Source organism: Strongylocentrotus purpuratus, unplaced genomic scaffold (genome assembly GCF_000002235.5).
Source record: "Strongylocentrotus purpuratus isolate Spur 01 unplaced genomic scaffold, Spur_5.0 spur5_scaffold_8, whole genome shotgun sequence".
Taxonomy (NCBI): Eukaryota; Metazoa; Echinodermata; class Echinoidea; order Camarodonta; family Strongylocentrotidae; genus Strongylocentrotus; species Strongylocentrotus purpuratus.
In genome coordinates this window covers 10,804,058-10,819,956 of record NW_022145614.1, presented here as the reverse complement: position 1 = coordinate 10,819,956, position 15,899 = coordinate 10,804,058, and the positions used below count along the sequence as shown (strand labels likewise).

The 15,899-nt window shown below is 37.5% G+C and overlaps 2 protein-coding genes across 3 annotated transcripts; one reads left to right on the top strand and one right to left on the bottom strand.

The window, feature by feature from the left end:
- Window positions 1–136: 136 nt before the first annotated feature.
- LOC579988 (zinc finger protein 37) lies at window positions 137–9,327 on the bottom strand. Of its 2 annotated transcripts, none has more exons than XM_030975363.1 (5): window positions 8,825–9,327; window positions 4,018–5,863; window positions 3,383–3,626; window positions 1,937–2,712; window positions 137–1,212 (listed from the first exon to the last, which is right to left on the bottom strand). In XM_030975363.1, exons 2-5 carry the CDS (start codon window positions 5,848–5,850, stop codon window positions 1,024–1,026), a joined length of 3,042 nt encoding a protein of 1,013 aa, XP_030831223.1. In that variant the 5' UTR covers window positions 5,851–5,863; window positions 8,825–9,327; the 3' UTR covers window positions 137–1,023. The 2 variants fall into 2 exon arrangements, with proteins under 2 accessions (XP_030831223.1, XP_011672959.2); XM_011674657.2 differs by lacking the exon at window positions 8,825–9,327 and adding an exon at window positions 6,956–7,063.
- LOC579931 (eukaryotic translation initiation factor 6) lies at window positions 7,092–15,651 on the top strand. Its single transcript, XM_780020.5, has 7 exons — window positions 7,092–7,514; window positions 9,350–9,435; window positions 9,872–10,047; window positions 11,859–11,969; window positions 12,581–12,646; window positions 13,168–13,349; window positions 13,852–15,651. Exons 1-7 carry the CDS (start codon window positions 7,408–7,410, stop codon window positions 13,859–13,861), a joined length of 738 nt encoding a protein of 245 aa, XP_785113.2. The 5' UTR covers window positions 7,092–7,407; the 3' UTR covers window positions 13,862–15,651.
- The last annotated feature ends 248 nt before the right edge of the window (window positions 15,652–15,899 follow it).

Genomic DNA, 15,899 nt, shown 5'->3' with positions numbered 1-15,899 from the left:
TTCTTTCTTTCTCTCTCTCTCCCAACCACCTTCCATCTTCTTCTTCTTTCATCATTCTTTGTTTCTTATCTCTCTCTCTCCCTCTCTCTCTCGTTTCTCATTATTAATGAGAAATGACAAAATATAACACAATGTCTATATAATTTTGTTTTTATTGAAGTTAGCTATTTTGTAACAAATATTCAACCTCGAGGTAATCAGCTGCAAAAATGGTAAAGCTTTATTGTTTTGTCAGCAAAGAAAATATGAAAGAAATACAATCAACTTTTATAATGGATTGGGGGAGCAACAAAGAAACTTTAGGTTGACAATTTGTCCATATCTTACTCCTGCCAGATTTCCTTGTGACTGTGAGACAAATACATTACAATAACCCCATACATGCCCCCCCCCCCTTCCCTCACCCCACCCTGGTGACAGGCCCAATTGCGAGTCAAGATTCTACTTGTACTCTTGTAGGGGCATAGTTCTGAATTTTTGAAGAAGTGTACACTACAAAACATTCCAATGTGATACAACTATGAATTGATACTGTACACAAATTAGAATAATATAAATGCAATTATATTATTATTTAATAAAATTAAAATTAAATTATTTATCAGGGATGCTAGTCTCTCCTAGGACCTGAAGGGTATAGCCTTAGACAGTTTTGAATCTATACCACGTAAAATTTTGAGTGCTGCGGTTGATACCATAATCAGAGATTTACATGGAAATACCATTTTGAATGGAGATGTGGATGATCAGGCCAGGTTTTTAACAAGGAGAAAAATTGACTTCAATTTAATTCTTTCTTGTTCCCTTTTTTTTTTAAATTTGTGAAAGTAGTAGAATACAAAAATGTCTGACTTTAAAATATGTCTACAGGGAATATTTCACTACGAGGACCAAAACTATCAAGGTGGTATTGCTGTGATAATGGCAATTATTATCTTGGTAGATAACAAAGGTTATTGTCTAAGAGTGTAAGGTAAATTCTGTGAACTTCATCATGTGCACTTATATATTTCGACCTCATTTTCAAACTCCTGACGGGATAGATTCTTGAGGATTACAAGGCAAGCCATCACCACTTTGTCCCGTTGCCGGTATTGTCATTACCGTGTCTGCGACTGTAAAGGTCTTGCAGGTGTTTACCGAGGGCTCAACTGGAATACCGCCTTCTATACAGCCCCCAACTGCTGGGTTAGACTCCATACTGGTTTCTTGCTGCGTAAAGATATACAAATTATATAGGACAAAAATCAGTATAGCGTAAATAATTCATTCATAGAATAACAATAATTATCAGAAGTGACTCAAAATGTTGAACCATTAAGGTCTTGACATCGACACATTACCAGTCATGTTAGTTCTGTAAAGTTGATTCTCTTTTTTTAATTCTTAATTCATAAAATCATATACGGTTCCCATGGGTAATCTCATTGACTATCGATGCTCAAAATAACATAATAATATGCATGCAGTACACGAAACTTAGGTAAGAAAAGAAAAGTGACGAAAATATAAATGAATACGATGTTTTTTCAAATAAAAAAAATATGTACATACACTGTACTTTTACAAAAATTATTTTAATATTTTTGTTTGCATCTATGTGTCACAGAACAAAAATTGATCATCCAAAAATATAAAATGAGCACAGCTAAAAAAATATCAAAATTTTCTTCCAGGTATATGTATATATCTCGGGAGGTTTTTATTGATCATGACCAAAGGTGATGTTCTGAAAATGTTTCATTAGATTGATCTGCAGTTACTCACTTCTAAATGTAAGATTTTGAAATAGAAGGGGCACCCACCAATGTTATGGGAGTGAGCCAAAATATAAAAAGGCTGTGCGAAAATAAAAAATGTGTGTATACATATACAGACCAGGCCAGCCCTCATCCCTGGATTCACCACTGTGTTGCATCAAGCGAGTAATACTCACGTTTTGCTGGACAGTTTGAAGAATAGTTATCCGGCCCCCATCTCCACCAGCAGTTGGAAGTTCTGTAGCATGGGTTCCAGGTTCAAGCTGCGCTAATGCCAGTACAGCCACTTCAACATCCCTGTTCATCGTTGAAGAGACAATGCTCCCGTCTTCCCTGACGTGCAGCACCTCCACGGCCTCCTCAGATTGACCGGCATTGCCATCATGGGTGATGAAGATCTCCATACGACTTGATTGGAGCTGAAGCTGCGAGGAGTCTCCATGTTGGATGTGGGCTAACACCTGCTCCCCGACGCCTGGGGTCACACCCAGGGCATCCTCACCGATCTGGACAATCTGTATCTCTTCATCACCGCCACCCAGGTAGGTCCTCTGAGCATCATCCCCGGAAAACTGCAACACTTGCAGTTCATTCCCTGGTGCGTTACTAGCATCCTGTTTTCCCGAAAGTTCATCTAGGCATATGTCAACTTGATCAGTTTGTGAGCTGTTCAGCACCAAATCCCCCAGCATGTTCCCGACACCAGACTGCCCACGGGTCTTCCCTGTCGGTGCTTTCGGCATCTCGGGCAAAACAGTGCCTTTCAGCAGTTCAAGTTCCACAGCAACTGGCTCGTCTTGCATGTCATCACCCAACTTCTTTTTGTGTTGGTTGATATGTTTCCACATGTTTCCACTGTAGGCAGTCCTCCAACCACATACCTTGCACAGATATGGTTCTACGTCAAGATGACGCCGCATTATGTGCTCGGAAAGACGCTTTTTTGATGCAGCTAAAACGAAGAAAAAATCAAGCTGATGGTCTGAATTATTTGTCAAAAGTATTACATCCTATATCCTCCAAATCATCCATATATGAAACAGAAAGCACCAAACAACAATTTAATTCTTACAAATAAACAGTCAATGAACAAAAGGTGTTCTTTATGAGAAATACTTAAGTTAAATTGTACAATATGCTCCAGCGGTTTATTTCTAATGTCTATGAAGTTCCAAACTTCAACCTTGAACTCAACAATTTTATCTAGCCATACCCCCAAATTGCAACCTAGGCTCTAGCCCTACGTTTTTGACGAAATAGTGTCCCAGGAGTTTCCCCCTATCCCTGCTGTTGGTGCCAAAGACATAGATCTACAGCAAATTGATAGTTTTTCAATAGTTCAATATCTAAAGAATCTCAGGGAACCCCAAGCTTGCCAAGAGTGGTATGTATGATAAGGGACAACTTTGCCAAGGTCAGGGATGACGTCACTTGCCCAAACCAAAACATAGCACAATATCATGGTGAAAATGTATGTTTAGATATCTTATCTGATATATTTTTAATAAAATATATTAGATAAGATTTTTTTTTAAATAGACCCCCTCACTGCACCCCCCCCCCCCCCCCCCCCCCCAGCCTTGTACGCCTATGTGTATGACGGTATAGAATGGTTTACAAACCTTTGAAATTGCAGTCAGGGCAGGAAGCAGACTGAAAGCCATCATGCGTTTGCATGTGTATCTTAAGATGATTCTTGGTCTTGCTGGCATATGGACATAGGTGGCACTTAAACCGACGTTGCTCCATGTGGATCCTCATGTGGAACTCCAGGCTCTGTCGCTTATGACCTACGTAGTCGCAGTGAGGACAGTTGTGGTAGATGGGGTTCTTGAGCATCGATTTGTGGTGCTGTTTGATGTGATCCTGCAAGAAGGGGTAGAAAATGTGGACGTAATTACCAAGATGAAGAAGATGACAACAACAAATTGAGACTTCAGATATTTATGATTTTGTAAATGCTTCAAATTCACAAATAACACACCTTAAGGTGTTTTGTTGTGAGACAAATTTATCTCTATCATCTTCAGGCTCCTAATAAGTTATGATACCTCATATACTAATCTCCCTATAATCAATAATGCACTTTCGTCTTCATAAACATTACAGATTAACCTACTGATACCCCTGGATACTTGGACCCTTTTAATTTATGTTAGATAACTTTCTCCAAGCTCTTTCATCAAATCTGTGATAAGGTGTTGCACAATTTCTTAGGACATCACAATACTGTAGTATTCTTAATACAAGTACTTACTCTAAGGATTGATTTATCTGCACATTTATACGGGCATGCTGAACACGTGACAGTCATTTGCTCCTTAGAAGAATGCTTCCTGTACTCGTGGACCTTCAGATTGTATTGATTGGCCAGCCACTTTCCACACTGGTCACACATAACGCCCTTCTGTCCCGTGTGTATAGCCAGATGTGCGTTCATTTGATAGAACTTATCGGTTGCAAAGGGACATTGTTCGCACTGATGTCGCATCAGCTTTCTCTTGTGCTCATTGCGGTAGTGGTTTTTCAGCATCTCGCTACCATCGCAGACGTTTCCACAATCTGGGCAGAACAGCATCTTCTCTTGACTTGTCTCATGTTCTTTTTTGTGCGCTTCCATGGTGTTTTCATCCTTGAATTTGGACAAACAGAGATCACATACAAACGTGACTTTACCCCTGTGATCATTCTCGGTCGCATCACTGTCACCAACTACATCACGTAATCGCCTTTTCTTATTCTTTTTCCGGCTCTCACCAGTCTCGTCTGGACGAACCTGTCGCCTCTTGCGCACAGATGTAGGAACCAGTTGTTCTTCTGCCTCATCTATCTCAAACTCCTTGTGATCGAATTCCCCCTTCAGTATTCTATCTAGAAGATCTTCTTTGAAATGCTTGTCCATGACATGCTTGCAAAGTTGATTAGATCGAATGAACTTACGTTCACAGTTCTCTTGGTCGCACTGAAAAGTTCTCTCTATCCACATTTTGTGCTTGTTCCTTAGATGTTTCCGCATGAGCCACCAATAAATGCACATGAATTCACAATTGGGACATCGCAGGCCATCCATAGATTTAACATGACAGGATTCGTGCAGTTTCATCTCATTTTCCGTCAATTTCATCAAACAGTTTGCGAAAGAACAAGTTTGAAACAAGCCCTCTTTTTTTCTCTCCTGTTCTATTTTCCAATCGTTCACCATGTGGTCCAGCTTTTTCTTGAACTTCTCGATTGGTATTGGCAGTCTCTTAATCTTTTGATTAATTGTCTCAACTTTGATAGATGTACTTGATGCTTTAGAACTTCTTCTCGTTGATCTTGATGAAGTCACGTTCTGTGAAAGCTCTGTCTTTTCTTTGACAGTATTCAACAGCTTTGGAACGGCCCTTTTCCCAATAGGCTTTTGAGTCTCGCCTTTGGTTTTGGAAACGGTCTTTTGTTTACAACTCGCAACTTCAGAAGAACCTTCTTCAACCTGTTGACTGATTACGTTTCCCTCGTCTTTCCTCATCGTTTCATGACTGTCATTTTTCTGTAATGTTTTCATGCTCGCAGGAGACATACTCTTATCAACTTTTGTGTCTGTCACGTTTGACTGATCATCCTCTGTTTTAAACCTCTTAGGAGTGCTCTTCTTTCTCTTCCCACGACCTAGACCCTCATCGTTACTCTCCTGTGCACTACTTCCATCTGCTTTCTTAACCACAGCTTGCCTCCTGGACCTAGTATTAGCACTTCTCACTTCTTTTCCACATTTATCTGAATCCTCTGCTAATCTATTCTGATCCTCATCTTCAAGCAAATTTGAACCATCTGCAGTTGTGGATGTAGTCGTTTTTCCTTTCCTCTGACTGCGTCTTCGTAGTGTCCTCCCTGGTTCTTCACCATTTGTTGTCTCCTTCTGAGCTGGACTTTCTTCCATGCAAGCTTGAGAAGTATCGACGACAGGCTCACTGAGAGAACAGAAGTCAACGTCCATATGCTGCTTCAGAAAATGGACAGCAATCGCCTCTTGGGTACCATTGGTGTAGGGGCATATCTTGCAACTATACATCACATTGGCCTTGGCTGCTTGTTCGGTAGACATCATGCCACAGTTGTCTCTGTTAACAAATAAAATTGTAGACGATTAAAACGATTACTTCTTAAAGTTCTCATAATCTTCTTCAGATTGGCAAAAATCTCAAACATTAATACATTTAATATGAAAGATGCACAATTAATGTTTTACTAAGACAGTTTTAAATGAAATTCATCCTAGCTTTATAACTTTAAATGAGACAAGCCTTTATAGAATTTTTTGTCTGTCATTTTGTCTTATAAATTTTATTTCAAAGGCTGTAGTGTTAAATGACGAAAAGTGATTGCTGGTATCTTCTTCTCCAAGCTTCTTCTACTAGTAATAATCTTCAATTCAAAGTGCAATATATATGCATCCTATCAAGTATCATGAAGATGAACTAAACTAGTAAGATTGCAAGCGGTGTGGAAATGAGGGTTTTTTTTATGTGACACAAAGGCAAAGGGCAAGGGCAACAATGCATGAGATGCCCCCGGAGTATAGTCCTGGACATGATGGAAGTTCTCTGGACTGGGTTGTTAGTATATACTACTTCTTCCAGGGATGTTAGCTAGTATTTGTTGTATTATTTGGAGAAAAAGTATTAATGCTTTCAAAATAATGCACATGCAGCAGACCGATCGAGACCATCGACTACTGCTTGTGACTTGTTTTGTGTAATGATAACATGCAACAGGTAAATAAAGCATCTTTTCGAATTGTCTTTATAAAAACTAAGTTTTGCCTTTCATCCCAAACATTTTTTTTTAATTGTGTCAATATGCACAACTAATCATAAAATAATCTACGGAGAGTCATCATATATGAAAAGGTGAGGATGCGTCAACTTTGCAGTAGCAGACGCTATTTACGTCCAACTGCACCTCAATCTCGCGTCCATTTTGTGTGCACAAAATCACAGCACGAACGTACATGCATACAATGTACAATGCAAGAATATACACTCACAGGAACTGTACACGAGGTTGTGAAACAGCCTCAAAACCACAATTTGATCACTAAATTATACCCCCTAGGTAGTTACATCTCAATTGATGATAGTTATTAACTTTTTTACCCAATCATCATTGATATCTTAAGAAATACTTAGTTCGGTAATTTTAATTGATTTTACCCTGTCTTGGAGTAAATTAGGTGAGACTTTGTCTTGTGAAAACCCGCGGCATACTTCCTTGTCTGGAGAGAAAACTGCGTCAATGCGTAGTCTAAGAATACAGTCGTTATATTTTTTTTTAATCAAAATAATGCAGAAACTTTGAGTTTATAGGCCCACTTATCTATCCGGGAAAAAATGGCATAGATCTAGATCTATACAATTAAGTTTACAAAATAAGGGGCAGCTTGACCATAGATGGCCACCGAACCCATCACGTCGCCAAAAAGCGTCAGATGTCATTGCATTGGCTCTGAAAATTATTGCACAATTCATATGCAACTAGTCTAAGGGCTGTCGCGTAAGAATACGTACATCTCGGGTATATTCTCCTTTCACGTGTGTATGTTCGAGACGAGGCTACTCTGCTTAGCTTACAATTTTGACAATTCACTGTTAAAAAATCTTCAAATATGGCTCTTCGAACACAGTTTGAAAGCAACAATGATATTGGGGTGTTTTGCAAACTTACAAATGCATACTGCCTCGTGGCGATAGGAGGTTCTGAAAACTTTTACAGGTAAGCACGAGCAAGAACTTTTATTGTAGTCCCGCACGCTTCAAAACATGTTGTAGAAAATCAGAATTGTATTGTTATTTGATTTAAAAAATGATGCCGTCTATTGTGTTTTCTCTCCATGATTTCCTCATGTCGTGATCGATGATGTTTTAACAAGTAACATGAAGGGATATTGCAATTTATATAATACAGGAAATGAAAGAATTATTTGTATTTCTAAAACTGAATTGTCGATTGAATGAAGCAAGCCAATAAATTCAGTAGGGGCGCTGGTCCGAGAATGAGGATTGTCCGCATAAATGAGGAAATCGTCATTTAACGCGGAAAAATCATGGGCGTCTTTTCTTCAGCAGTAGGGGCGCTGGTCCGAGAATAAGGATCGTCTTCATAAACGAGGATCGTCTTTGTAAACACGGACTGATGCGTCCTCAAAAATAAGGACCGTCTGCATTTTTGCAGACGTTTCATATTTTTGATCGGTGCATTGGCGATGCAAAAAACGGATTCTGCAATGATTTTCTTGATGCATTTTACATTGACATTGTACAGAGACTTTCACATTATAAGCAATAAATCCTTGGGAAGACGGACAACCCATAAAAGTAGACGGTGAACTAGGGTTATTTTCCCCCGGGGAATCCATTTTTGGCATCGCCAGCAGGCCGTTCTGTAACATGAAACCCCCAGAGCGCCAATGAAAAAAAACGTTCCTCAAAAATGCAGACAACCCTTATTTTTGAGGACGCATTTTGTCCTCGTTTATGAGGATATCCTTGTTTATGAGGACGATCCTCATTCTTGGACCAGTGCCCCTACTGTTCAGTGCCCTATGGGTGTAGGGACTATGGTTCCCAATCCACGTGCTGGAAATGTGAAAACCGGATTCCGCGTAATGCCTAATGGGTTGTCCGTCTTCCCGAGGATTTATCGTTTATGACATGAAAATCTCTGTGTAAAGTGAATGCAAAGTGCATATTAAAGGAGCATCATCGCGGAATCCATTTTCACATCGCCAGCGCGCAGATCGGAAATCAGAATCGTTGGCGAAAATGCGGACGGACCTTATGTTTTAGGATGGGTCTGTCCGCGTTTATGGAGACAATCCTTATTCTCGGACGAGCGTCCCTACTGATAATAAAAATTGCAGATGTTTTAACAAATTGTAAGTTAGATTTAGATCTATTTAAAAGTTAAAGCACCCTTTATTGATTCTCAAAATCTTCAAGGCTCAAGCACCACAGTTCACAGAAAACCTTGTTTCTTCTGTCTTGACATGCTGGTTTAAAATAAAGCTCTAGTAGAGAACTCACCGATAGATCCGATGTCCAGATGTCCTTGTTGTGATGTGTCGCTGTGATGCTCCGATGCTCGATGTCTCCTTGTAGATTCTTACTTTTGGTTCTGGTTCTGTGTACTGTTCTGCTGAGGGCGGCAGGATTAAGCCTCCTTATGTACGGCGCACGCATGTACGTGCGGTCGAGTATGGAAAGCCATCCGACGCAAGCACATGCGTGCAGTCTGTATACCCGTAATTTCCCATACTTCAAAGACAAAAGGCAAAAATTAGATAAAATAATAAAACCTAAGTCAAAAGCCCAAGGAATGGATGAAAAAATGGATAAAAAATATATCCTACTTGGCTACTGTGATTATCTGCTGTGATTGTGTCAAACTTTACCTTGGTTTGTATACTTACCGCCCTAATCCCTGCCATACATGTACTTTTAGGTTTAGCCATCTACTATTGTACAAGGTTTCCTAGATAAATGTTCTTTCCATTTTGTGGTTATTCAAGCATTCTATTAAATATATTATGTTTCTCTTTACTCCTGCAGTTTATTTGAAGGAGAGCTTGGAGACGCCATTCCTGTTGTTCATTCTTCCATAAATGGCTGCAGAATCCTTGGAAGTCTTGCTGCAGGTAGGTGATCAGTGGGTCATGCCAACTCCGCACAAGGGCGATTCGGCAAAATAATTAAATACCTGGGACCAAAAAGAGAAGTTAGCTCTGGAGAAATCTTTCAGGGGCTTAATTAATTTTTAAAAATAAAGAGTCCTTGAAAAAATGACTAAACATGAAATCATCTTACTTGAAATCCAACTTCTTCATTAGGTTGTCTATCTTTGTTTTTGTCTTTTTCTTCTGCTTATCATCAAAGCAACTTGCATTAAAGTTGGATTGACATTTAATGTCATCCTTAAATCCCCTGAGATTGTAAACTGGTCTAAATATGCTCCACTTGTAGTTTTTCGTTCCATTTTGCATTTGGTGACTACACATGATCAAATAATTAAGTGGCACTCATTGAGAAATATTGAGAATGATCAGTGCAACTATTATTTTTCTGTTTTGACAGGCAACAGACACGGCCTGCTTGTCCCCAACTTCACAACGGATCAAGAACTACAACACATTCGCAATTCCCTTCCAGACAGTGTTAAAATCCAGAGAATAGAAGAAAAACTGTCTGCACTCGGTAATGTCATCTCCTGCAATGACTACGTAGCTTTAGTACACCCAGATCTGGACAAGGTGAGTCATCGTCAGAGGCAAACAAGTGGATTCATGGATGTATAGAAAGTAGTGGCTTAACTGCAGAGTGCCCCACTGTACCTGCTCAGTCTACCAAGGCTAGGGTCAAGGGCATGTGTTTTAGAATTTTAAAGACACCCTTTATCAATGTTTCAGGTGTTTACAAATTGGGGTGGGAAAAAGAATTTGTCTTTGTTTTTGCTCGCTCAAGGGGGGGGGGGGCGAGTGTTTGAAGAAGAAAAAGGATTGTTCATTCCCCCCCCCCCCCCCCCAACAACAACAACATTGAACAAAAAATAGTGCCGCTTCCCCCCTCCAAAAAAAAAAAAAAAACGCTCCTTATGATTAGCGTAAGGAGATGTTCTAAACAGGTTGCTAAACAGGGCAGATCCTAGGTATTTAATGATTATGTATCCCTTATCATACCAAGTTGATAAATAATGGAATAATGAACATATGATTATGATAATACTTTATCAAAAATTATTATTATCTTAAAAAATGTATGTAGCATGAACCATGCAAATGTTGGGCTATCATAACTGTCAGGCATGCTTAAAAAATTGAGTGAAGAAAGGTATGAAATACATACAAAGATAAACTAGAGTTCTTCTGAAAGAAACCATTACAAAGCAATTGGGGAAAACATTAATTACACATAAGAATTGATGTATACGGTACTGTAATGTTATGGATTGATCAAATGAAACGAAATCGTCCAAGCCTTGCTTAAAGGGCAAGTCCACTCCAAAAATAACTTACTTACAATAAAAGCAGAACAATCAGACAAACCAATCAAAAAAAGGTTGAGCAAAATCGGATAACTAATAAGAAAGTTATGAATTTTTGAAAAAGTATGTAAAACTATGGAACAATGAGAATCGCAACACAATTTGCCAAGATGGTTATCAGTTTGTGACGTCATGTCCTCACAACTTATCAAGTGCTTTATATAGTTTAATCCCATTAATTTCCCTTTTTATCCCCCAAAACTTGATTTCCCCATGCCTTTGCCCAGATTATATGATTTTTATCATATTGCGTGCATGACATTTCCCAAAAACTTTTATGAATTTTGAAGAATTGATACTATTTTCTGAATATTGTATTTCATAATTATTGATTTTTATATAAATAGTTTATAAAAATTAAAATTTTCATGATTTAACTGGACATAAATTACTCTTTATTTGTGCATCCACACATAAAAATATTACTAACAATCTAACTTGGATGCTGGTGTGAAGAAATAAGATTCTTAGGGTAAAAATAGGAAATTTATATTATCAATATAAAGAAAATAATTAGTGGATAGTGAGGACCATACATCACAGACTCATGAGTGAGTTGCCAATTTGTGTAGTGATTTTCAAAGTTCTTCATGTCATTAAAAATTCATCACTTTCTTATTAGTTATCAGATTTTGCTCAAACTTTTTTTGATTGGTTTGTCTGATTTTTCTGGTTCTATTGAAAGTAAGTTATTTTTGGAGTGGGCTTGGGCTTTAAAGATCACATGCACTGCAGACTGCACAAAGAAATGGCTATAGAAACTTCACAAAAATATTTGGTCCAACGTTTTCCACTCTATCATGTCATATTTTAATGCAGAGGCATTTGAAGGGACATCATTTTCAGGGGATAATTTTTCTATGATTATACATGTACTTCCAAACTTACTTACAAAGAGAGTGAGGAAAATCATCTCTACCTTCTCTTTGAGTTGTACAAGAATATAAAGGATATATTTGTTTAAGTTTGTTACAACTCATCTTGATTTAGTTTGTTTCAATATTTCCCTTCTTGTCACAGGAAACAGAAGAAATCATAGCAGATGTTCTCAAAGTCGAGGTGTTTAGACAAACAGTAGCTGATAATGTTCTGGTTGGTACTTACAGTGTCATCAGTAATCAGGGAGGATTGGTAAGTTCTAAATATCTGTGAGAAGTGAAGAGTTTGAATAATTTGAGGATTTCCTTGAAAAAATAGAGAAATGGTCCTTGATGAATGTTGTAGTTTAGAAGCATTCATCCATAATTAAATTATTGCAAGTATTGAATGACGAGGTTAAATACATTCACTACAGTAATAGCCCTTCCTAGGCTTTTGCTTCTATCTTTTCATACCTGGTGTTTGAGAAGGTGAAGAGTAGAAAAAGTAACCTTCGCTAATTGTAATGTATTCAACATAATTTGCTTTAATATTCAATTCATTCATGTTATGCAAAGAAAGCCAGGTAGAAAGGTTGATGGAACCCTTTATTTGTAATGTACAGTGCAGATGGACTGTCTATGCTGTATACAGCACATTATTATGAGGATTATTTACAGCTGCATAGGATGCATATATTTAAATTGTTATTTTTTATATCAGCCAAGTAGTGTAAACTGCAATTAAAATGTCTTAACATTTTAGACTGATTTTAGTACAATGTAAAGCAAACTTTGAATCAATTTTGATTCATGTAACTAATTGCTCAGCTTACTTGTCAATGGCCTATTAATCAATTTGACCCATTTTCTGTATCACAATAGGTACATCCAAAGACTTCAGTGCAGGAACAAAATGAACTCTCATCATTATTACAAGTTCCCTTAGTGGTGAGATATTTAATTTTCTTTATTCATTTGATTGATTAGGCTAAACTAGTTGCTGACTAGTAAGTCTGGTATGTAACTAAATGTTGGGGGCAGAATGAAATATATTTTCATTCATTTCATATTTCATATTCTTAATTTTAATCATCAAGGGTGGGGTGGTGGAGATAGGGGGTTGTCCAGCTGTTGGTTCATCTCAAAAGCCACCATAATATCTCAAATGCCAAAATGTGATAATTTTATTATTTCGGCAAGGGAGATTAGCTATTATCTTTCCAATACGAAAATTTGTAGATGTACTTTTTTGTAAATTCTATTCCATCATGTGATACATTCTTTTTCATGCCCCCCAGTTAGTGAGTATAGCTCCCCCTAAAAATAAATAGTAATAATACCGGGTAATAATTATAGAGTTCAGTGATTTTATTTGATTTCTTCAGTTTTCTTTGCAGTTTGCACAACATATCTCACTTGATATCCCTTTAACTTGAGATTTTTAACTCTTGTCCTAATGATTGCAACAGGCTGGTACAGTGAACCGTGGTAGCGATGTGTTAGGGGGAGGTATGGTAGTCAACGATTGGTGTGCGTTCTGCGGCTTGGACACAACAACCGCCGAGCTCTCAGTCATCGAAAAGGTCTTCAAACTCAGCGAGGGTCAGCCGGCCGCCATCGCCACGGAAATGAGAGATTCACTGGTAGATAGGTAGGTGTTATTTTATTATCTGAGTGGGCTTAACTCTGAAAGGCCTTGTGTCTGTTTTGCAGACTGAACCAAATTCATTAAAACTTTGCCTGAATCACACATAGATGTTTTGCAGGCCCTGTCTCTGAAATTTGAAAGCAAACACTGATCTAGTTTTCAAATGAAGCATGGAAAACCATTTTTTCATAGGCTTCCTGTCAGACTCAGTTCTTGTATTTTTGCTTTAAATAAGACATACCACGAAGTATCAATGGTATATCTTTCATAGAATGGCATTTAATCCAACTGTTTTGTTATCAACTAGTACTGAAAGTAAGGTTCATATGGATCTTTTGAAGATCTTTTGAAGTTCATATGAAATTCCATGTCGTAGTGAAAGATATTTGAAATTTCAAATAGTTGTTTGAACATATTTGTGGCTTACACCCAGTTCCTGTTATTACGTAACTTCCAAGTTTATGCTAAACGAATTGTTTTTGGTTTGCTTTTTTTTATTATACAGCTTGACATAAATATGGAAGGTAGCTTCAACCATGGAACCCCAATCTCATCATTGATCCTGTGGTATTCCTTATCAATCAACCAAGCGCTTATTACAATCACACATGGATTCATCAGAGCTATCGTCATAATTGAATGTCAAGAATATTATTGCAAGATAGAACAATGTCACTTAATAATCAAGTAATGATCACGTTTTGTAATGATCTCCCCCTATCCCCCTTCCCCCTTACCCCCTACCTCCCACTTTCAGATCCCATTGCAGGTCTATTCACAGGCCACAGATATCTGAAAAGCCATGCAGTGAGCTATGTTCACTGGTCAAAGTGGTTGCAATGTGTAAAACCACTTTAGCCATGCCCTGTAGCTATCACATTTATATTTGTTAAGCTTTCATACTCCTCTTACTGTAAATGTGGCCATAAACCTGAAGGCATTCAATGCCTGGTTTCGATTTTAATGATACAAGTTAATTTTTGATGATATCAGATGTGAGGAAATTAATTAAAGTAATGTTATGCCAGTGCAAGTACACCTGCGAAATCTATTGTCATATTAATGTTGTGTCAATGGCACAAGCAGGGACTAGTAACTAAGATTTGTTAACATTGCACAAAAGAGTACCCTTGTTTTAGTACCATTAAAATCAATTAACTGTTTAATGTTTTAGTGTATGTTTCGGGAAGGGGGTTTGAAAGAGAAAGTAAGCTCATCACATATGAGATATTTGTGTGATTGAGCTTGTGTAGTCTAGTTTCTGCAGGGAACTACATGTACAAGATATCAAGACTGTGCCAATTTTTTTTGTTTCTAGTCAACAACCCTTGTACATTATGTAACTTCCAACCCTTGTAATAATCATACAGATAAGCTAGCAACTGAAACTACTTTTGGACTTTTTGTATGGTGGATTCAGTGTGTATTGACAGGTTTATGTTGCTACAATGTGTGAGGGCAAACCTGTTGCAAGCTGTACTATACTTGAGACTTTGATCACTACCTCCTTATCTCGACTGCTCTGAGCAAGCATTGCTAAAGGAATAGCTGAGTTTTATAAGAACATCTTCTCGATCACATTTCCTCTCATGAAGTTGTTATTGCTGTTTGTTAACAACAGCAAAACTTTTGAAAAATTGTTTTGTTAAAGATACCTTAGTTTATAGTAACGATGGAGTCTAATTTCATTACCACAATTATTCTTAAAAATAAAGAAAGCAAAATTATACTCGTTTCTCATTATATATAAACTGCTTGAACAATGTTTATACAATTATTATAATCTTTTTCCATACTATTCGGAATATTCGCCTAATTATGATTGTTTCATTTGAAATATATTAGTCAGTTTCAATCAATTTTGATTGGAAACAAATCCCTGAATATGAAAAGAAGTTGGTCTCTATTTTGAATTGTTAAGAAAAATATCAAATGGGCTGGAAAAGGAAATGAATGTACTCTGTTAGATACTAGTATAAAGCATTATGAAAGCATTCCGTGTTTGGTATCAGACTGTACAGTACAATATAATTCATCAAGAATATTAATTATGATTAACCAATCATTTCTCTCTCACTGGTCTGCAAATCAGTTAGCTTCAATTATGCTCTACATATTTTTTTTTTCTTCAAAATTACAACTTTGGTCGCAACCTAGGATATTTTTTCCTGATTTAATAGGGATGTATATCACTGTAGTATTTGTATGACTTAATTATGATATGAAAGGAATTGAAGGGGGAAAGAGATAACGCTTTTTGGAGTATGTATTTTTTCTTGATAATAAATACTTTCTTGTACAGTAATGTGTCGCAGTTCAATTGCTTAAATTGTATGTAAGTACATAAAACTTAAAGCCCCCCTGCACTAGTTTGGCCAGGAGGGATTAGACCTCCCTGCATGGTCACTGACAGGTGGTTATTTCATCAAATCAGCTCTCAATTAACATAAAAAAGGTGACCATGGGGGATCAATGGCCACAGATTAGGTATTAGAGGGTGCAGGTAGCTATAAGTAGTGCAGTGGGGATTTAAGTATATATATATATATATAT